This window comes from Manduca sexta, chromosome 23, assembly GCF_014839805.1.
Source record: "Manduca sexta isolate Smith_Timp_Sample1 chromosome 23, JHU_Msex_v1.0, whole genome shotgun sequence".
Lineage (NCBI taxonomy): Eukaryota > Metazoa > Arthropoda > Insecta > Lepidoptera > Sphingidae > Manduca > Manduca sexta.
In genome coordinates, this window is record NC_051137.1 from 9,700,882 (window position 1) to 9,725,375 (window position 24,494).

Consider the following 24,494-nt stretch of genomic DNA (forward strand, 5'->3'; position numbering starts at 1 on the left):
CATGACATAGATATATGCTTAGTGAAGTATGAGTGCACGAGTTCCGCCTCTGACGATGCTTCCAGATACAACTGTACCGCACGTGTTTGTATAATTCAATAACGTTTAATTTTTTTTCACTTTATCGTCACTCAGTCTTAAGCCCCAGTCAAGTAAAAAGTCATTTTAAAGTCTACATTCATGTTGAGATATTTGCGTTTTATTTGCCGCACTCACTTAATGTAGTTAAGCAGAATAAGTAAAAATAAAAACACAATACTTTTGGTAACCTATGGACGGTCGATAAATATTTAGCCCGCAATTTCAATTATCTTTACTGATGTAAATACCATCGATACGAGGCCAAGCAAATAATTTATTGTATCCAATATTAAACACATTATTATTAGTGAAATAGCATAACGATGATAATTATAGTGTGTAATGATCTAAATGGACTTCCAAATGTGTTGTACCGCGCCTGTTGGTAATAAAACGCAATATTTCAATGTGTATTAGTCATTAGAGTTCAGTCATGAACATTTCGTTATTAATTCCGTAGGTTAATTCTTCTGTATGATTAAATAATTATTATAATGTCCGTCCTGCAGTACTATCCGACTGCTGACAAGGGACCATTTCTACTAATCAGAGTGTTTAGTCCGTCACGCGAGTATAGTGTGAGTTCGCAAAAATGAAAATATTATTATTATCTTTTATAATTTTCTTTGCTGGTTTTATGGTACTTATTAACAGTCTTTTGAATTTTAAAAAAGAAATCTATACATTAAAAAGTAAAGAAAACTTTGTACCTCTCTGTAAGCACATTGCGCGCACCGAGAGGTGTGAGATTTGGCATAATTAAAGTTCGTATAACGGAGTGTAGAAAAACCTCAATAACGTTCAAATTTAATGTATTGCAGTCGAATTTCGACGACTGAGTGACTACTAGGTTTTTAATATCCATAAGAAATAAATAAGCAGCTAAAGGCTTATTTTTACGTACTAGGTATTATTTATTCAACTGTTCTTTAGTAAAAACACCTTAATTCCTGAGTAGATTTGGATGGCATTTGGCACACAGGTAAAATAGTGTGTTTTTTTCGGAAAAATACAATGGGTTTTATACTTCGCAAGGTCTTTCACGCAAGCAAAGCCGCGAACTACACCTAGCATAATATACAGTTTATAATAGCACGGTTCCAAGTTTACATGATGAATTAATGTAATAGTTTGCGAACGGTTTGCCTTTCTACGTTCCAGTTTGGAAGGGAAGCGCCGCGCGGTGATGCTAACATGATGTGCGGTAATCACAGTTATTACTCATGACTGATGTTTGGACGCTCCAGCCGGCTTGGTTAAACATGGCCACGTCTATTACATCACTTTCGTATGTAATTAAACTTTCTAGCAATATAATAAACAGCATATATATAATATAAATTATAGCATTTGCTTGTAACAGAACATCGAACATTGGCGTTTTTAAAGTTCATCGAGTCGCGCTTCGAATACGTCTCGCTTCGAGCATTACATCGAATGCAGCGTCGAGCATCCGCAGGATTTAGGGACGGTATATTACATGGAAATAATATTAGACATTAAGATTTTGTCTGTATTGTACTATTCGTAAGAACGTTGCATTATGTAGTAATGCTTTAGTCCATGCTCGCCTTAAGTCGTTTTACATATTTTATGGGAATTAATGGTTATTAGCTGTGTGTGAGACAACATATGTTTGGTTATATAGTTTCTAGGTGCTTATACTAAAACTATTACTAATACATGCAATGAAAGGTTTATTAATTACTAGACTTTGTTGGGGATTAATCTTCATTATAAAATAGAACGGATTGAAAATCTCACTGTGTAAGTACTTAGGCTAGGTTACTGTAAAAAGTAACCTAGCCTAATATAGCCAAGACTTGGTTGATCTGTGTGATAAACGTAATCCGTCCGGTAGCTTCGTTTACTTCCTTATATCCAAATATCTTAACGAACCTCCGCATTAATAATAAGATTTCGCCTACGTTAAATCGTTGCGCGGAAATTATATAATTTCATACAATATTGTTACTGTATCTATTGTAGACAAATTAACAAATAGTTGCGTGCCCTTAGGCAACCGTAAATTACAACTATTTACAAATTGGAATAGTCGTCAAGCTATATTTGGGTATCATAATATGAATGGCGCAAAACGTGTTCTACAGTTTAACCAGGCTAAACAACCTAAATAAATTAGTGCGACGATATTCAGGAATCTAGTGATGTTTCATTCATCAGCAATGGTACGTGAATACCTAAACTCGGCACTAAATATTCTCAATTCATTAATTAATTTGATTGATTTGCAATCTAAACGTTTACTATCATGTAAAACTGAAGGGTTTGTTTGTTTGAACGCGCTGATCTCAGAAACTTTTGGTTTGAATTAAAAAATATTATAATGTTGTATAGCTCATTTATCGAGAAAGAGCAGCAACGAAAAATGTTGAAAAACGGGGAAAAATTAATCCTTTTGAGAGCTTCCGTTGCGTGCACTGCGTAAACGTTTAAAGTTCCAAAACAATCATGTATGACGGAATTGTTCCCCTTAAAATGATCTAAAAGATATCTTTTAAAACAAAATTCCCGGCCGCTTCTGTCTGTCTACGTGTCTGAATACTCAAAAAAACGACCCAAGGGATTTCGATGAAATTGTATACTTTGAGACTCTGGGAAGGATATAGGCTACTTTCTATCCCGGGAAAATATAGCAGGACTTTTTCCCTGAACACTTTTTCGGGCGAAGCCGCGAGCAAAAGCTAACGTACAATGTTATTTAAAGATATAAAAACATTAAAGCTTTTTTTTTCGCCTTTCATTTCACATCTTGAATTTGACTTTACAACACTAATAAAATAATTCGCTACTGTTTATAGTTTAAGCTGTGTATGTGCCTCTGATTTGTGTATATAAGGAATGTACGTGTGTTTATCATTTTTAGTATTTGCCGCGTTGTGACGTAATTACCAAATTTACTTTACTTTATCAACAACATAAACGGTTTTGTTTAAATACGGTAGCACGATTATAAAAAGATTATAATTATCTTGATTATAAATATTTTTGTAATAAAGTGACGTCTTCTTTCCTTGTATAGCCGTAAGCAACCAAATATAACATGGATGTATAAATAGAAATTTTACTTCCTTTATTACGTGGTTGACATATTGTTTACTTATTAATGAAAACTGTTATTTTATTATTAAAATGATTATCATCTATTAACGTAGGTGATGCCAATGAAATTTTAGCACCATTAATATCTTAAGGAGTTTAAATCCTAGTAAAGAATTATTAAAGACGGTTACATAAACATGTTCATGCGTTGAACAGACTAAACTTGGGTACCCACAAGCACCGCCCCAGCCGCAATAACCGCCAGCATACGTCAGCATGACACCGCCGCCAAAAATAAGCAAACTTCGAACAGTGGGAGCGTATAAATCACTCTGGTCCGGTATGAAGTCGCATAACACACCCCACGTGACTCCCGCACTTATCCCCGCAAACGTAGCCAATGCACCCTGAAAATAAAAACAAAATTAAACCGTTTTATATTTTCAATCATTTTATATTTCTAGAAAACTGACTAAGTCAAGTTATTGCGCGAATTTGTGAAAAAAATGGCATTTCATATTTTCCATCCTTTGAATTCAGATATTCTTTGCTCAGCAGAGTTCAGTGTCCCTTCAAATGACTGAAGTTTAAAAAACATTTGGACCGATAAAGATTTCTAGAATTGTGAAAGTGTTGAAAGCTTTGTGAAATACTCTAGCATAATAATTACGACTGAATGCTATGTTTGTTTTATTTCCGTCCCATGATATGTAGAATATTAATAAAAATAAACCTGTATTTTGATATTTTATTTTATACCTAGATAATTGGGCTATCCACTGAATTTTCAGTTGTATGTCTTGGCATTAGAACATTATATAAATTACCTTTACAATCCTGTAAGCCAGCGACGCAGGATAAAATATAGCGCTGTTAATAACTCCAGTCATGGCTTCCGTTAACGTTGTGTCTAATCCCCCAGCGTTTCCTACTAACATAGCAATTTGATTTTTAGTTCCTAGTCCTTTATCCTTCAACGCCAATACAGTTGGTACAACCACTGCAGGTGACACTGACGCCAGTATCGCTCCTAAATGAAGACCTAAAACATTAAAAACAAAACTATTGCATGGATGTTCTATCGAATATTCGAGAAGGTATTAGGCAGTTTTTCTATATTAATTTATATTAATATGACGTCGAATGTAATCTAACATGTTATTAATATTATAGATGTAAATGTGTGTAAATTATTTCAATGTTTGTTAAAAAAGGTAAAGGCACTTAACCGCTTAAAGGATTTGGATGAAATTTAGTACAAATAACAAGTCCTGGATTAACTTAATGGTTAATTTTAATCTCTGAAAGAAAGAATGAAATAATTTTAACATTGATAGATACACGATATATAGAGACATACGTATTGATATCGAATGAAAGTATATATTTTAAATCTTTGAATCTTACCCCAATACCAAGGGTAATCGAGAAGTATATGGGTGAAGAAGGCCGTAGACAAACACTCCACAGTCCAGGGTAAGATAGCCAATGAGAAAACTTTTACTGAATTATTTTTTATATACTCCCAGTTCCAGCTGAGCGGCCCTTTCGTCAAGATAATTACGGGATAAATCCGCCTAAAACGAAAAAATATTTTTCTTCAAAACGGTTAAAACTAAATTTTATTTTCTTATTAATTAATTATCTCCGAGTAGAAAATTTGTTAAATAAAGTTTTTAATGAAGCGTCAATGGAAACATTGCACTTAATCAAAAAATTATACGAGGATAACGATATCACATTTTTATTTTAATTGGTTTATTATGTGTTTCGAAACGTATATATCGTGTAATTTATTCATGCTTAGCAAATGAAAACGATGCTCATATTTATTTTACTGGTTAAATCGATTGAATTCTTATTGACGAATACACACCTTAAGTGAAAATCAATCGCATCGGCATTAGGGTTGTTCAAGTAGTTCGTCGGACCAAAATTTCTGTACAATGCTCCAATTAAAGTCATTCCTACAACTGAGTTGATTGTTGTGTATCTCTCTAGAGTGTGTCCAAAAATGTACCCGGCCATTACCACACCGGACATGCTCAATAAATAGCCGCCGGGGATCACCAACTCCTTGAATATGAACCATGACGTTCCCCATAATGTCAGGCCTGTGAAAAAATCTCACCGTCAACATTGTTGAAATTTAGAACATAAACTTAGCTCTTAGCACTAACGACAATTTATCCTACTATTGGATAATTTATAAACGGTATAAATTAAAGTCGCCGTCCGTGAATGTCCGTTTCTCCGTGAACTCCTAAACCATGTAATGGATTTCGATACGATTTTCAACTGTAATTTAGATAAGCATTTCCGGAAGTTTTATATATAATTTTGTATATTATTATATAGATATATGCAAATAGAAAATATTTGATTTAATAGAAAATGTTTAGTGTACTATTGTCTTAATTTTATTATTGTTCCTATTTTATGTCTGTACTTTTACCTTTGATGCAAAATAAAGTGTTATAATTAATAGTGAATACAATTCAATTTATCGTGACACAGTTATCAAAATTATCAATTTTCCTGCGCTTACATGATATACGCTGGGTAAACCTCAAAAGATTCTTCACAATATCGTAAATTTCATCATATTATAAACTATCATATTGTTCATCACGTGAATTCTCTCTGTTCGTAATGTGTACTCTGGATTGTTCATTACATGAGCACTCACATTGAACATTACGTGAACTCTCACATAATTCATACAAGGACTTTCATACAATAATGTTGGAAGATCTGTGAAGGTTCGAATATATCGCGTGAACGTTGACATACGAAAAATGTATGTATATACTTCCACCGAAACTACATATAAACAAACCAAGAAAAAAATTGACGCTAATGGTTAATAATATACATTCAACCATACGACTCACCCACATAAAATAATAACATAACATTATATTGAATATCATATGCGACGTTTTAATTTAATAAACCAATTATTATTTAGAGTTGTTCAAACTACTTAAATAGTAACCGATACTATTGTAGACATTTTAATGATTACCAATGGTTTGGTACAACTCGCACAATTTTTAAAAGGCTTTTGTAATAGTCATTAACATTTAATGGTAAGAATATATTATTCTGAGACCGACACAACATAAAATTGACATTTCTGTAATAAAATTGCTGTAATGTTACGCGCAGACGCAGGCAATAAGTTACTTTAATTTCATTGATAAACTAATCAACGGTTGATAGCTTGACAGTTACAGCAGCTATAATTTGTTTGGCAATTGACAATTGACGTACTTTTCAAACTTGACATTTGCAGAATTGTAAATGCCCATCACAAAAAATTGGAATTGGGTGGACAATTGACATAGAAGACTTATGCGTGTCTAATAGTATTTTATAACGCTATTATGTAAGATTTATTTTAAACAAGATAAATATTCAGCTCATATGGTGGCATGTGGTAATTACCGTCTGTGAACATTGAATGTTTGAGGGAAAATTTCTTGTTATCTGTTGCTCTTCAACAAACTCATTTTCAACATAAAACGGTATAAAAATACTTTATATCGATTTCCTATAAACCAAGATGAATTTGCCCACTTAAACTGGGTATCCTGCTCATGTTTTGCCGTCAACACTATACAAAGCCATTTTTGTTTTAATGCAACCGTTATCTTTTCCTTATATATTTTTACGTTAATGGTTCATGAAACACATTGATGCCAGATGTTTGCTTAGTAAAAAATCCCAACCAGAATTGAGAAACTCTCACAAAAGGGTTTTTAATAAAAATTCTAAATGTATTAGTGTGTGCATCTAAAAATAGCTCCCCGATTTTCCATGTAAAATAGTTCTTTGGCCAAGGAATACATTGCGCTCGTCTCTGGACAGAACTAATGTTCCTGATAACATCATATATTTTGTGCCCTCAAAATTCCCATCAAGGGATTAAATTCTCCCTATAGTTGTAGACGTTTTCTATCTGTCATGGAAAGCAAAAACATAGTTTTAATCAACACAAAAGAAAGTTTCAACAACATAATTGTAGTGAAACAAGGTATTGTGTTATGTTGACGGCGAAACGCGAACAAGAGACCCGGATTTAGACTGTAGGCAATTTTAATGTTCTATTTTATAAAAAAAATTTCTTCCATAAATGTTATTATAATTTACAATTATTTAATCATTTATATACCAAAATTCTAATTATCTGGCTTACTAAAAGTTTTTTTGCGAATCCAATTACCTATTCTGTGCGGTTTACTTTTTCCTATAATTAGTTATACCCCAATTGCGAGATACGATTTTAATTGCGTTTCCGGGAAATATGTACGTTTATATTTAACCGCTGGGTATTCACCAAAGTAGATTATATTAATTTTAGTATTTTTTATAATAATTTGCTCACCGCATAATACGACTCCGGCGTATTGTTTTAATTCCGACACTGTAGGCACTGCCAATAACAACTTTCCAAGGAAATTCTTCTTTTCATGTTTTTGACAATTTGTTCTAAAAAGAGGAAAATAATGTAATGAGAAATAAATTGAATTCTTTGTATTTAATTCTTCAGTTCATAATTCTTTTTGGTTTACAATGTAAAAGTGGAATTAAAAATACGAAAATCTATAAGTACGGGCTTAGGTACATCAAGTGAACTGTGAAGTATCGTATAAAGCTCATCAATTCTGCACTAGACACGCAATATTGTATCATGAGTTCTTATGATCTTCTACAGAGGAGTCTTGAAACAGTTTTTAATTTCATTTACACTGAAGAGTACATTACTTTCTAATACTTTGAGAGCATTAAAACTTCTCTAATGCATTTTGATTTTTAACAACTTGATTTTAGAGCTATAATAGCTTACAATGTATAATAAACAGTACTTACTCACGTTTTGGCGGGACTGACGTCCAAATCGATCACTTTATTCCGCCTCACATATTGATGTTTCTCTGAAATGTGATGGAATATACGTAATTTATTTATAGAAAATTACTTTTTTAATTTTCTAGTGCAAACATACTTGTTTGCACTAGAAATTGAAGTCCATTATATATACAAGTCTACTGACTTGTATATAAAATGGACTGGTGTTTATGTACACAAATAATATTTAGAAAAGTGCCTTATGCTGTATCATTAATGAGCAATGAGCATACTATTACTTCGGTGATATTTGCACTCCGTTAAAGTTGGCACTAAAACACTGTAGACACTATAACATTAAACACAACGAAAAGTGGCAATGTATAAATAGTAAGACACTTTCTTGATAAGAATCACGTCTGGCAACCTTTAAAGTCAAGCGACACGAGTTTACGATGGAAACTCTGTTGCAGAGGTAGTAAAAACGTTAAAACCTCACCAGTTTCACAGCCATTAGTGGTCATCTTTATGTGAATCTAGCCACAAAATTACTTAAAAATTATACACGAATATTGAACCAATTTAGCAAACTTCCATATAAAAACATATAGTGAGTAGGAATTACTGGTATAAACACTTAATGAATAACGAATGCACGGCCAAGAATTCCGCAAATATGAACTCTGTTTGTCACCAGTCCGCGAACTCGTGTGATCTCGTTTGGCGTTCTTCTAATAATACATATCGTCGCATGCGCACTGCGTTCAATTGCCGTAATTGAAAATATATTAATCACTCACAGTCAAAATATGAAGTAAGATGTATATGGACACAATCGATCCTGTTTGGAAATTACCGCTTAAGAAATTATTCAACACCGAGAGCCGGCAGCACGTCAGTACATCTTCTTCCTTCGACTCCGTTCGTTCCGTTCGCCATACTTGCATAATAACCACCATTCCAACAAGCACTTCAACTATTCGCACCCACAAACAAAATATGTGTAGAATATTGCAACTTTTTTTTTAAGTTGGCTTAGACTTATGTTTATTATTCTATGTGAGTTCGCGCATACCATTAAACCGGTTATACTGTGCTACATGACTTGTTTTGAACTATTTCATTCAAAACATTAATTCAATATTTAATACAGGTAATGAGTTTATTCTTTCGAACATATCCATGTTAGTACTAGTGGCACTGAGCACATTCAATTATGTTTTATTTTAAGGGTCGTCGCCTCGTATAACTTTCCCTAGGTGTTAGTTGTTTACTGGAATATGATAAAAAAGGTAAATTTTCATTTACGTCGACGAGTAAACGTATGAGGTCAATGTATTTAATGGGAATGTTTTTATTTCGTTTTCCTTGAAACTAGTTTATGGAGATCTATAATGGCTCTCACAGAACGTTAATACGTGGCCATACTTAGGTGTTATGTCGTCCCATCGCTTCATACACGACGAAGTGTTATTCTCCTTAAGGAAATATGGACAATTTACTAACATGCTTTTTAAAGTCTAATACATAGCTTTAGCAAGGCGTTCTGATGAAGAGAATCTTAGGATGCCATCCCTTATAGAAGTTAATCTTACGAGAGTTTTGAATGGCTTTAGTGTTCACTGCGAAGCTTAGTCCGCACAAAACGATCCATTAACGTAGAGAGCGTAGCATTGACGGGTGTATAAAGTGTGTATCAGGTGAAAATGACTCGGTGCATTGGAGCAGCTTGCAATCATGTGTTTGTTAGGTCCGCCACTCGCCAGCAAAAGGAAGTCATTCCGGTGGTAAACAATAACGTACGGTCGGAAACGTCTTTCACGCTAGACCGGTTCCCGTGGAGTTGGCAAACGACAAGCCTCTAAAGAGCGGGCAATTTGCGCAGTAACACCCGCCGGATACTGGCTGCTCATTAACTATGAACGCCGTCATCAAGACTCTTCTTCAGTAGAAAAAACGGCGTTTAACAGTAGCACTCTCCACGAATAAACGTTGCGGCGAGATGCTTTTGAGCCGGTACCGCTACAAAGTGCATATAAATTGCACTGCGAAATTGAAGCGGAGATATGAATGAAGTAAACTTTTGAAAGACAGCCAATATAGTTTTAAATCTACATGTCTTTTGAAAAAGACCAGATACATTTAAAATGCATACCTCGAGTATTCCGTGGAGGCATCTGTTTTGTTAAATGGCTTCCACGTTTGCAAGCACTCATTGGTTCCTACGTCATTTCAGTTAATCTTGATGGCATTTGATAAGGGTCTGTGACAATGTCGTAAAATTTATATAAAAAACTTTTAAAATATTTATTTTGAATCGTTCTCTGTGATATTGTTGTGACTAAACACTCAAAACAAAATGGTTTCAGCGTATAGATAAAGCCAAACATAATAGATAGATATCTATTAATTTGGAGCGGGCATTGTTCTATATTTTAAAACATATAACATAGGTCCTAGTAAGAGTTAACTATTTCATAACAACATATCATCTTTGTTCTATAAATAGGTTAATATTTTTAAATAAGTACAAGATGTTGATGATTGATACGTGTTTTTATTCTTTTTTTCAGTTAAATGGAACTTAGGTTTACAGTGTATGGCAAAGAAAATCAAAAATCGTTTCTCATCCTATTTATATCAGAGTTTGGATTGACGAATTTGGGCGTACTTCACGATGTAATTGGGGAACCAAATTCATTCAAACGTATTCAATCACTGGTTACATTTCTAATATCAACGTTGATGTTAAAAAATCGTGAGCAAGAGCCTTAACTAGGTAGTTTTCAATGAAATGTCATGTTTCCTGTCACTTCGGAAAACTCACTAATAGTAAATGTCATGCCTCCATCAATAACGTACAAGGATTTCTTTTTTGATTCGTAAAGACGTAGCGACGTCTTGCGTCGAACTGAGAAATGTTCTGATTTATCAAAGAGATCTCAAGCGTTGCTCGGATAATGTTTACATTGCCGACCGAGCGGGGCGTATGAATAGTTATTGATTTCGAATAGAGTTCATCTGTGGGCAAATATCTCACAAGCTCTGTTAGGATGAAGGATTAGTTTTCTTACTTTTCAGGGGCTTTAGTTCCAAAATGTAGACACAGGAAATAAAACAGAATTTTATGTTATAAAGACTTTTACGAATACACAAAATGTGTGTTCACAGATAAGAAAACGACGGGCGTAAATTTTGTTTACTTTAATTTCAATTTTCTTTGTTCCGGGCAGGAAGTTTGGAGCGAGTTATTTGCGGTAAAAGCCAGCAAATGCGGGACGACAGGTCGTTCCGGAACTGGAAGCCGCCAATTACAGGTTCATCTCCTGTTTTTTTTGCATTGCGCCCGCTGTCTCCGCCCGCGTTCACACCGCACAGTAATTCGCTGCGAAAATATTTAACAGCAAATCCTTATACAATATACATGCAACGTATATTTTATCTCTAAATATTATTATTTTCTACACATTGTCCTCTTGCGTTCCCTTGTAAGTGCGATCCTCGAGTTATGCCCATACTCATAACGTTCATAGCCGTAATATAACGGTATTCACTTTTCCCTTTGAAGCTGCCCGGCGTTATTTTAAGTGTTGCCAGTAATTCATAAAATGTCCAGAAAGAATAGAAATTAGGCATAAACGCGGTCCCTCTTTTATTCCGCTGACTTTAACGAATACAAAATGTCGAGAGCGAATAATCAGGGCTATTTACATTTTGCTTAGGCTCACCTGACGCCAGCTAGGGAAGCGCTACCTATGCCGGGCATTGTGTACCTATCACAACAAAGTAAATATTTTAATTAAGCTTGTTTAATGGAATGCTATATTTTACGTTTAGTTGGTTAACGATAACAGCCAGTAATCGAAAACTTGATATGTTGTAATTTGTAAACCATTCTTAAAATGTGGTCTTTTTTACTATATAAATGAAAAAACTATGTGTATCTTCAGGAATATCCGGTTGTAATATAATTCCTTTTAAAGATCTTGACTCTACTTAAGTAAGTAAGGCAACCGCTAGTATATAAATATATCGGGTACGTGATTGTTAACACATTTACAATACATACAATAATTTACATACCAGTAGATGTTTGTTTACTGGAGCTGGCGGTCGCTTTATATTTTTATTATTATTTTCCTATAAAAGGGTTCGTTTGATTCTAGTTTTCAGTCTTTATATGTCCACAAATGATTATTAATCAACCACACGATTGTTATATGTATAAAATTTACAAAATGCACGCCCTATTAAATTTGTTCAATGAGAATACACTCGGTACAAAAAGGAAGCTACGTTTAGAGCTTCACCGAGGTTTAATAGTAATTATGAGCAATATAAAGTCTCCGAAAGCGACCGCTGCTAGTATTTGTTACTCAGCCAGGTATTTCTAATTAGAAATTAGTTTTACAATTTAAATTCAGCTCTCTTTGTCTGGACACATTTACACATTATATTGTACAAATTTCTTAATGATTATCTTTTTATTGTTAAAACATCAGTTTCTACTTATTAAATTGTTCGATCTATGCATCATTAGTATTGATTGACTTATTCCAAAAACGGCATCTTTAAAAGCGGCTACAGTTATTAGGCCAAAATAAATATAGGAATAAGGACCCTTTTAAAACATCGTGGTATAACACAAATAAATAAAACATCCCAAATGGTAATTTTAACTGCTTTACAGATCATTAAAATTTATTACGTTCAGAACTCTTAAAGGAAGTATCTAGGTACAATAGAAGAAAATAAATATTAGAATAAATATGGATATAATTCATAACTTCTCGGCTGCGACTAACGACTGCTTCGGTGGCGTAGTTGTACTGCATGCGCGGTACGGCAGCGCTCTGAGGTCCTGGGTTCGAATCCCGGGTCGGGCAAAGTGATATTTGGGTTTTTCTGCTCAGTATCAGCCCGGAGTCTGGAATTTGTGCCCGATATGGCGATAGGCTCGCCCCCTGTCACATCATGGGACGGAACACACTTGGCGAAAAGTGGGTGCCATGGTTGTGCCTTCTGCATACCCCTTCGGGGATAAAATGCGTGATGTTGTGTGTGTGTTGTGTAATTCATAACTTCTTGTTAACTCAACTATGTCGAATTGGCAAAAAACACTAATTCCAATCGTTTGGTCAACATGCGTGCACAGGTGTGTTGCGGTGACACCACATTAGGTGGGATAAGAACAGACAGAAGAAACGACAACTTATTAAAAAGTTACGAATTAACAATAAACCATTTTTGTTTAAGATATAAGTCAAACTGACTTTAATTAATGTATTACAATCAATAAAGTTTGAGAAAAATATGTATACATCGGTAAACATATCCGCTCAGCCGAAGCAGCCAATAAAACAATGTTGCAATGTATCCGATAAATAATATAACTAGAAAACCAGCTGAATCTTGATCGATTTCTATGGCAGAAAACATTAAACGAAAATCGTAACATAACTCGGTTGATACACCTTATAGTGCTTGATACGACCTGAATATATGATATGGCTGTACATTCTTTATATATTTCCTAGTGTTGAATGTGTAAGACGTTTATTTCATTTTATGGTTTAGAAGAGTTAAGACTTTTAGAGTACTAAAAGCAATGTCTTTGATTTCGTGATAATTTTAGATTCGTAATTGAGTATATCTTAAAATAGAGGTTGATAACGAAATAGGTTTTACGAAATGTGCATTTTTTCCGTACCATTTTTTTTTTGTTTAACGTAAGACATTCGTTCTATCAAATATTATACAGATGTCACAGAAAAAAATGGGATAACATTTCTTAAACACTATTTGTTACGCATAACTCATTTAATACTTATTCTTAGGTCATTTGGATAAGACAAGGTAAGGGGGTATTAGACATTATGGCACATTACAATATATTGTTTTAGTTGTAATAGCGAGCCCATACGTTAAGGCCAACGTAAAAATTATTCCACATGAAGATGTGTGGTAAAACATAGAGAAGGAATCATTGTTTGAAGCAATATTTAAATAAACTTAAACATTATAAACACCTGCAATAAACATCCTTTCAAACTTTACCGCCAAAATTCACGGAATTGTCAAATCAATACGTCATTGCCGGTCCAGTGACAGGACATATCTTTTAACGGTCAGGTCATTTTATGTTTTCTTTCTGTATTTTGTCTATGGATCGTCGCTAAATATCTTAGTATCTATTTATTCAAATAATAATTCATTTGAATAAGTTGCAATACTGTCGAATGTCAGAAATCTACTTAAATAACATCTTGAATATAATTATAATTACCCTCTAAGCATAGTAAATAACGTGCAACGCATTTTAGATTACGGTTATTATGTAATAATTCTGTAAGTACCGTAAAGGATCGTTGTGAAAATACAGATAAGCATAACGAGTATATTAACAAACCTGTAAAATGATCATGGAATGATATTCAAATTCAATCTCAAGGTAATAGAATTGATACAAAAGACTGTTAGTGGGACCGGGGACCGAATTAATTAAATAAATTTGGCTCCGTAGACAATTCAAATACGGACAAATCCGATATAATCGTTACATTTCATTAATTTATTAAGGACTCGAGTGTTGGTATAAAGTAGGCGCTCATTATACGTAATTTAAGTTTATAAACGAAGTTAAACGGTAATGATTTTCAACTACTTTACAAAAGGGAGTTCAAAAACTTGAAGTGGTTAAAATCGTGTAAAACTCGGTAAAGAGTTCCCCATTACCGCAACTTTTATCGCGGATCTGGGTAACAGTTTTCTGAAACGTTTATGTTGTACGTTGAACAATATAACATTATGACTGCACTAAACTGTGCAACGTGCATCGTTTCGCGCGAAATTCTCAAGTTTTATAAATATTAACTGTAATCCGATTGAGCAATACCGACCTTATACTTTCAAGAAATAAAAGCATATTTCGTGTTGCGGATTATGTATAACAATTTAAGGTTAAAGAAATTGATTCTCAAAAAGCAAAAAAGGCACATGAGAATACCATAACAAAACAGAAGTAATAATTGTAATACAGTGGTTGCCGTGCACTCATTTAACAATAATTTTATATTTATTAATGTTCGAAAGAGCAGCAGTTTTTTCCTTTATAACTTTCGTTAACAAATAAAACTTGACTGCTCCCAAATTTCGAGAAAGGGTAACTAATTTTCAATTATGTAGCTTGTTGACCAAGATTTGAAAATGTTAAGTGAGCTTACATTTTTATGTGAATTTTATAAAGTAAAAACTGGACAGCGTCACCTATGAAGATTTAGTGTTACGCGAGAGCATGACGATACAAGACCCTCGTTTTGTAACCGACACAATTTACGGTCCGTGTGGTCTGTCAGGCGTTCGCATCGTAAACTCCATGCATGCCGAGCACAGCTAACAATGTTGGAGAAAACGTGATATACACTTTGGATAAATATTTTATGACACACATTCGTTTGGTATAGTTTTTAAAAGTTGCCGATCTACCTACAACCAATAAATATTATTAATAGCTTTCTATCCATGTAATAGTCTAAATCCTCTAAAATTACATATGTTTGAATCAACATCCTCTTTCATTTAAAATTTGAAACTGATTATTAAAGAGAACCAAAGTGCACTTTTTCTGAATTCAATGTTTTCAGTTCAAATCAACTGACACAAATGCATGAAATAGTATTATCCAAAGGTACTTCGAAGTTTACATACACGCATACATTATCTCCTAATTACAGCTATTAATTACAGTAAGCTAATCGTCATCAATAAACTAATCAGCGTCCGAGTTAGTAAGTAGCAGGACAAATTTAGCTAATTCTGTCAGTCGGATTTGTTGCTTAACTGTATTTAACTACAGTGTAATTTAGCATGATTGTAGTGGACAGTAAATTCACTACCACGTCTCAAAAATACACAATTGGATTTGGTATTGGCACTGCATAGTATTGATTCAAAAATAGATAAAGACGTTGCACTTCATGATGATGATTTAAACAGAGTTAGGCAGTGATTAATTAACCATTCCACGCATCGCTTCACTCATGATTTAGTAGACGTTGTCATGCTCCAAACATCTCTACACTCAACCGACGGGATCTACTGAAATTGAATTTTAATACGTATGGTGTCAGCTGCTTTGTTATGCTAATTTTTTTCGGTTAAATGTCGAAGTCTGCCAAAAATATTTCCTTGGACTGTGTTGTTAATCTTGGATTGCTTTGATGCGTCCAAAACTGGATGAACATAACTATGTCAAGTACTGTTGTTTGCCAGAAGAAGAAAGCATTTATTTAATCTAGTCGAAAATTACTATTTAAGTAACATCTAGGTATACCAACATTTCAGAGCGCAGTTAAAAATGCATTAATTCAAGAAGCGGAACGACTATATTTAGTTGAGTAACGCAATAAATCAGACTTGTTCTCGGTTCGTGCCATCTTCACTTTGCATTTTATATCCAATACAAGAAGATGGATAAACGAATTTTATATCGTATCTAGTTAAATTAAATAATTAATATCAAATTCATTACTTTGATCGTCGTTCTTATTTTAATTTAATTGTTAAACTAAACATGTCTACCAAGTTTAACCAAAATGAGTCTCCAAGGTAATTAAAAGTATGTAGATAGAGTTTTAAAAAGAAGTCTCATATGAGATAGTGATAATTGTGATTTGAACTTGGAACGTATTTAGGGCCGGTTTAATAGATGCTTCTTAGTTCTGTTCTGATGCATGTACGTTATCAGTGATAAAGTTCGAAAATCGAACTCACAACGTTTAAACTTTCTGCCACTAGACTAAAGAGTCGCCAACTTACTAGAATGTTAAAACTTTAAACATTTTTAAGTTTTAATATTCATAACATTTAACATTTAATTTTACATAAATAAATAGAAAAAATTCAATAGTTACAGAACAGCGAGATAAGGCGAATGAAATTTAAAATTTTATTAAATTTCTCCGAGTCAGTGTCCTTTCTTTTATTGCTTAAGAAATTAAAGTAATACAATTTTATTATGTTTTTAATTTCGCGTTATTCAAACGCAATTTGAAACTTAGTTTAAACATTCTTATTTCAAAAAAAGAATAACGGAGTTTCAAAAGCTTCTGTTAGTTCAATGGGCACATAATCAAAGTTATAAATGAAAATTGCTTTATCCGCGAAATAGCAATGCAGACAAAATCTGTCCCGTAAATCAAAATCCTTTCATTATAGTAATATGTAAGTTCATTCTGAAATTAATTAGAAAAACTACAAAACTATCACGACCGCAAAAAGAATGCATTTACATCGATTCAACAGCAAACCGGAGAACTTTTTTCTGATGAGAGGGAAGCTGGCGATGTTCACGTGTTGCGGGGATTAAGCCCGCAGGCGAGTTCTGTGAGGAGTTTGCTGGGAACCCATTAATTTTGTTTAGCGCCTTACAACTTACAGCGGACGCTAAGCCGCCACCCCACTTTGACTGCATCGCAAAAAGAATATAACAACGGCTTGCTTTACAATAAGTCATCTTTAACCACTGCTCATATTACTGACGCGAGACGCCCTTTAGAATTTATGCTTTTCATCGACAGTTTTTTATATTTGTATATAAAAGCAGCGACATCTATTTAAGATTTTTGGATGTTTAATCTAAACCTCGAAACTGCACATAGGTACATCATGTCCTGGATTAACATGTAAGCTCAATTTATCTCAGGAAAGGTCGTTCAAGCACCACCTAGTGCTTATTAATAAATACTACCTCGTAAAAATGATGTTAAAGTGAGTATTATATAATCATTGAAATACCTTCCCAATAGGTTCTGTGTCAGGATGTGATGTTTAAGGCAGCGACGTGACTGAACGCGCTAGGCCGCCACTCGTGTTCCATAGGAATTTAATTTTTCCCTCAGGATGCCCGACAAACCTCACTCACGAAGTCACGATGCATTCAATTTACTGGCGGCGGATCGTAGAATACTGATTTCCTGACCACGCCATTTCTGACTAGAGAACAGCTGTATTTTGTGGGACGACATATAAGAATATGAAAATTGTGGACCACAGTTATGCGTTCACACTGCATTAATAAAATCAGTGTGAAACAACTTTATAGCTGTAATTGGGATTCAGACGATTATTGGTCATCGAAAATAATTCGATTCAAAAGCAACTGATAGGTTCATAATTACTTCGACGGGCTATATGGCTCATAACCGCAATATTTTCAATTATTAAAATCGCGCACATACAGATATTGCAGACTTTTGACAGATTATTTATATGTGTAATGTATAATGTAAACTCTTCAGAATTAATGTGGCTTAATTTTAATAATTTTAATGTGTAATATTATTTTAGCTATTCAAAAGTAAGTTTTAATAAACAGAAGGATTATACGAAACCACCAGCAATAACAATATAGTTGTTATAAAGTATTTGGCTTGTATAAAGCTCGGACATTTAAGGCAGATTAGAGACTAAATTGACTGTGTTTAGTTTGAAGGTTTCCTACTTAACGAGCAAGCGCTGAAATCTGTAGTTTGAAGAGAATTCTATCAAAGTGGGATTCAATTGTTGAAATGTCTTTTGTTGAAAGGTTTTAATAAAAAATATACGTTACTCGATGAAGCATGACGCTTGTTATAATAAAGCCGATCGTAATATCAGAGAACAATGATCGAATATTCTTGTCAGTTTACGGTCTTATCACGACCGACGTCCCATCCATTATGACCGGAGTGCGAGCCACGAGATCTGTCGGCAATTTGACGCAGCTACGAGAAATTAGGTTATGCAAATTGGATGGTTATTAAGCCGCCTGTTCTCCCATTGAAGAAATGCCAAAGATGACAGCCGTGGATAAATATATATTTTTATGAAACTGTGCACATCAATTTTATTGGAGCTCTCTTGTCCCAAAGAAGATAATGGTTTCCTTTTTTCCAGATTGAAGTTTTTGAAAATATTTATTTATTTACACTTTATATACAGAGAAGTATATAAGCGGACTTAATGCCAAAGGCTTTTTCTACCAGTCGACCTTAAGGTGGTGCAAAGATAAACAAGGTCCGTTGTTCTGTGAATTTAAATATGACATTCAAACGTAATAAACATTGTTTATACAAATCTTTCGATTTCGTGTGTATTTAAGTTTATAGGTATTATATACTTAGTATCTTTACAAGTACTCTACCAACAATATCTAATTAAACCATAAAATATTTTTGTCGAAAATCATAGATCTCCGTTTGATATTCTGCTACAGCAAATACACAATTTTCTGTTACAATAAAACTGAATTCTCAGCGTTGAAAGCAACACGCAACGCAGCTACACGATGCAAAATTTAAAACTCAAAGCTTGAAAATTCCTATTGCTAAAGATAGTAACAGGTTGGAAATTGTTAGTCTAAATAAAAAAGCAAGGCGCTTCGGGCGCTACAGTCGGCCAGCTCTAAAGCTAAACTCAGATTATTTGCAAGCACCTCGCAACTGTACTAACAGCTCTAATTAAATCAGCTTTCACTGGTGAGAACTTCACGGTTGTGAACGTTTCATGTGATTAGGTTGTGGCTATTAGCGTAAATAAATATAAATGGAAGAAAACAGCGGCCGACAGAAAGTATTTACTAACCTAACTCAAATACAACTCTAACATGTAGAAACATTTCCAAACTTTACTATTTACTCTTCATGCGTATCTTTTACACAAGTCTGGAAGTGATTTAGCAAGAAGCATTTACAATAAAAAGAATTATATATCTTGTCAATTTCTTCTTTCTAATGTTATGAAAGCTTAAGTTTTGTGAAGATGTGTTATTGTTTACATGTATGTTCAAGCAAAATATAACAGAAACCACTAAATATATTTAGATGTTGGCGTCAAACGTTTATAATATAAACATAAACTAAGTTCTGGATCAATATATAGAGTATGTAACATTTTATTCACTGTAAAAGGGAACTGACTTACACACAAGCGCAACCGCGAGAAAATGTACTACACTATAAAATTATTTGATGAATTTATAATAAATATTTTAAATCATTTGTAACTTATATATTTTTATGAATATCACTGTTTCTATACGTTCCAATATATCAGTGACAGGTATTGTATTGCATAGGCCTACATTAGAGTATTTGAATCGAAACACGCAGTGGAATTTGCAGCACATTGGACAACACACAAATTTTGTCCATTTCACGCAGTAGACATGGTATCAAATCTCAGCGGATGCATAGTGTCATTCATTAGTAATTAGGAGGTCAGAGGACTACTTCTAAGGAAATATACACTTTGGTGAAGTTTCTCTTTTATTTAGTTTCTTTTCTTTACTTGCGACTAACTAGTGTTTTTGTTTTAACACCTAATCCGTGATAAAATTGGGTTAATTTAATCTAGGACATACTTTATCTACTGAAAAATTACACCCAACTTTATTTAACAAACAATATACATACATACATGTTAATATTGACTTAAACTTATAATCTGTAAAATTTGTGAGAGTGTAAACTATTTTAAAATGCAAAAAGAGTTTAAGCTGTGCATTCGATTATTTCGTGATATCAACGGCATTTACTGTTAAATCAGCTTATAAGGAATTTAAATATCGACTAGTTTAAACTTTTTGTACAGAAAACTGTCAAACCCTTTTTTGGGATTTAACTGTTTATGTACAAAATTACATATAAATTAAATAGTCACAAATAAGGACTTCAAAATTAATTATACTAGAATAAGTTTTTATAAATATTAAAATTATTCTCGTCTAATACAAATAGTCTCAGGTTTAAAGGCCTCTGTTTTTTTTTTCATCAAAATTTTATTCTGAAATAATATTTTCACCTATTTATTTATAATTATTTCTTAGGTATTTGTTAGTTATGAAATTTAACAATAATCAAGGTCGACCTAGACAACCTAATTTGTGACCCTGCGGACAACGGGCGCAGCAGCTATCCACATACATATGACACAAAAACATAAGATTGTAATTGAATTTACGTGCGATATCGCTGGAGGGAAAAATAAGAAAAAATATGTTCTGGGGCCTTATTCTCTATCCCGCACGTTATTGAAACAATGTGTAACAAGCACGTAACACAATGCATCATGTTTAGGACTATAGTAATTTGGCTTACAGAATACCATTCCACGCACATTTCTCGAAGATAACATGACACGGCCGCGTTACGCGTTTACACTATCGTACAGAATAAGGGCCCTGTCCTTTTACGTCATGCATATTTTATAATTACATTTTTGTATAATTGTGAATTTCCTAACCAGAGACTTCTCGTTATTATAATATATCAAAGGTGTTGACAACTATTTAGGTTATATTATGGCAACATTTAACCAAAAAGGTGAAGAAATCGCAGAAAACATAAACAAAACATACATTATACGCCGTAATTGGGAATTCTCTTGTCTCTTCCGTAGATCATTATAAAGAGCTAAGTCGTACTTGTAGTACATAATAAGGTACTGTGCTAGTAATTTTTAAACACAATATATTATAATTATTATCAATTATAATTATTACGAATGAAAATAATAAGAAAGATTTTTATCCGACTTAAAAACGAGGTTATTGATTGCAAGAGTTTTATTTTTATGGTACTTGTACTTGTATGGTGCTATTAATGTTATTTTCCTATTGCGGCTACAATGTAAACTACAACTATTAACTAACACCCTTATTCATAGACGTTTTTTATCTAACGACCGAGTAAGGCTGTGATAACAAGTCTGTCTCTCAGTGCTGACGGCATGGCAGTCTTCGCAGTGCGTAGACATAGGGTCGCTGTGATTGGCTAATATTGAAATACAACAATAATAACCAATCACAACGGTCCTATGTCTGTTTCTCAGTGCCGTTGGGCACTGAGAAACAGGCTTGTTATCACAGCTTTACTCCGTCCTTAGATAAAAAACGTTTATGAATAAGGGGGTAAGTTTGTAAGTCGCTTTTAGAGTGTATTGTCAGTTTGATGCGATTGCAAACAACGCATAAGTAACTTAACCGGCTTTTCCACTCATGATGATATTGTTCTACATCTGAGTGCAAATGACATAAGATAGGACTTGCAAAATCAATATAATAACTTAAATTCTCGAAGTGGATTTAATTGCAAATTATGGTTTAAGATATTTATTTCTCAAAAAGAATTATATTATTCACTTACATGAGAAATTATTTTTTAACTAATGTATTATATTAAACTAAAACTTCATTTTTGGCGATAATAACCGGACATAATAACAGAGTGAGGGTAGGTTTGTATTATAAAGAAATTATTCACATGATATCGAATATAGTACTGCATAGGAACCAAGTAACAAAACAAGTTTCACAGCAATGTGTGTAACTGGATATGCCAGAGACCATTTTAGCGTAGTATACTAAAAGTCCTGAGCGTAGTTATTATTTCTTTAAATAATATGCTTTGAGTGTTTTTTTAAAAGTAGGGACAGTCTTAGTTTCTTTTATATATTTTGGTAGTTTATTAAATTGATATGCACCTTCATACACAATACTCTTTTTGCCGTAATTAGTTCGTGGAGTGTATAATTGTAAATTATTTGAGTTTCTAAGTTTGATCTTTTGTGTTTGTATTTTTTTAGTAAAACAGATTTGTGTGTAAATATCATTATTTAATATTTTTCGTATTAGTATGCAATTTTTATACAAGTACGAGTGTTCAATATCTAGTATGCTTGTGTCTTTATAAATTTTTTGAGTTGGTGTTAAGTATTCGTAATTAAAGAGTGTTTTGATGAGTTTATTCTGCGCGATTTGTAAAGGTTTTAAGTTAGTTTTAGTGGCAGTGCCCCATACCTCTATTAAGTAGTCTATATGTGGCTTTACAAGGGAATTATATATTATGTACCGTATATTACGCGGGAGACAACGAGCTGTCCCCTTCAGGGCACCCGTCAGAGATGATAGTTTATTTTTTATTTTTAGTATATGTGGTTTCCACGATAAATTGCTGTCTAAAATTAGTCCAAGATATTTTTCTGATTCTACTTTGTTAATATTCTGATTATTGATTTTTAGTGGAGTAAAATTTCCGATATTCTTATTTTTAGCTTTAAAGATCATGTAACTGGTTTTTGAGATATTTAATGTAAGAAGATTAGTCTGAAACCACTTATTTAACAGATCAAGGTCATTTTGTGCATCAGCTACTATGTCTCTGATGGAGGTTCCAAAGTAGAAGAGACTCGTATCATCCGCATACAGTGTGACATCTCCTTTAAGACCCATTTCATTGATGCTGTTAATATAGATTAGAAATAGTAATGGGCCTAGTATTGATCCCCGGGGTACACCACATCTTATAGGTTTAGGACTACTTTGTACGTTAGCTATTTTGACCACTTGAAAGCGATTTAAGATATAAGATTTAAATATTTGTAGAGCTGACCCCATGATACCCATATCTGCAAGCTTTTTAAGCAATAAATCGTGGCTAACCGTATCGAAAGCTTTTTGCAAGTCGATAAAAATACCTAATGCAACTTTTTTCTTATCTATATTCAGTCTAATTTTTGTAACAATATCTATAGTTGCAGAAAGTGTGTTAAATTTTTTTCTAAAACCATATTGATTATTGTAGAGAAAATGTTCAGAAGTCAAATAAAGATTTAATCTATTGTGCAAAATACGTTCAAATAATTTAGACAGTATTGGCAGAACGGAGATAGGTCGATAATTACCTGGGTTTGATTTAATTCCAGATTTGAAAATTGGAGTAACTTTAGCGATTTTAAGGCTGTCAGGGAATGTACCTAGCTCTAAACATTTATTTAAACATAATGTTAGCTCATTTAGTATTAGTTCTTTGAGGCATTTTATTGTTTTAGCTGTAATTCTATCTATTCCTGAGCTAGTATTACTATTAAGATTATTTATTAGTTTACATATTTCGTCTCTGGTACATGGTGATAATTTTTCCAGTTTTGGTTTAGATTTTGCACACGTTGCTGCGTTACAGATTGGGTTGTTAGGAATTTTTCTAGCTAAGTCAGAACCAATATTGATAAAGAAATTATTAAAACATTCACAGATTTCTAAACTATCGGTTATAGAACCTGTTTCAGTAATTAGTTCGAGCGGAGATGATGATTTTTTTTTGTTGTTAATAGACAAGGTATTTATTAACTTCCACATCTTCCTACGTTTTTTGTTACATTCCGTGAATATTTTGTGGAAATACTTTCTTTTCGTTGCTTGCATAGTCACGGTTACTTCGTTTCTTTTTTTTAGGAAAGTCTCTTTTTTACTTTGGTCGTCCGGGTCATTCTTGTGTTCTCTCCATAGAGTATTTCTGTGTTTTATATCATTTAAAATACGTATATTAATCCAGTCTTGCTTCGGTTGATTTAGTATCTTTGTTTTTATTATCTTACTCAGATTTATACTCATTAGAAGCTTTTCTTCAAATTTATTGTATTCATAAGTATCATTTTGCATATTTGAGTTCTTAACTGTT

The 24,494-nt window shown here is 33.3% G+C and overlaps 1 protein-coding gene across 1 annotated transcript in view; it reads right to left on the reverse strand.

The window, feature by feature from the left end:
• LOC115441033 (sodium/hydrogen exchanger 9B2) overlaps positions 1-8,742 on the reverse strand; it is a 17,378-nt gene extending 8,636 nt beyond the window's left edge. Inside the window, exons 1-7 of the mRNA XM_037441728.1 lie at positions 8,498-8,742; positions 8,024-8,084; positions 7,535-7,638; positions 5,021-5,258; positions 4,552-4,721; positions 3,972-4,186; positions 3,380-3,551 (exon numbers count right to left, since the gene is read on the reverse strand). Coding sequence (XP_037297625.1) covers positions 3,380-3,551; positions 3,972-4,186; positions 4,552-4,721; positions 5,021-5,258; positions 7,535-7,638; positions 8,024-8,084; positions 8,498-8,522 — 985 coding nt within the window. The 5' untranslated portion in view covers positions 8,523-8,742. The remainder of the gene's footprint in view (positions 1-3,379; positions 3,552-3,971; positions 4,187-4,551; positions 4,722-5,020; positions 5,259-7,534; positions 7,639-8,023; positions 8,085-8,497) is intronic.
• Between the last annotated feature and the right edge of the window lie 15,752 nt (positions 8,743-24,494).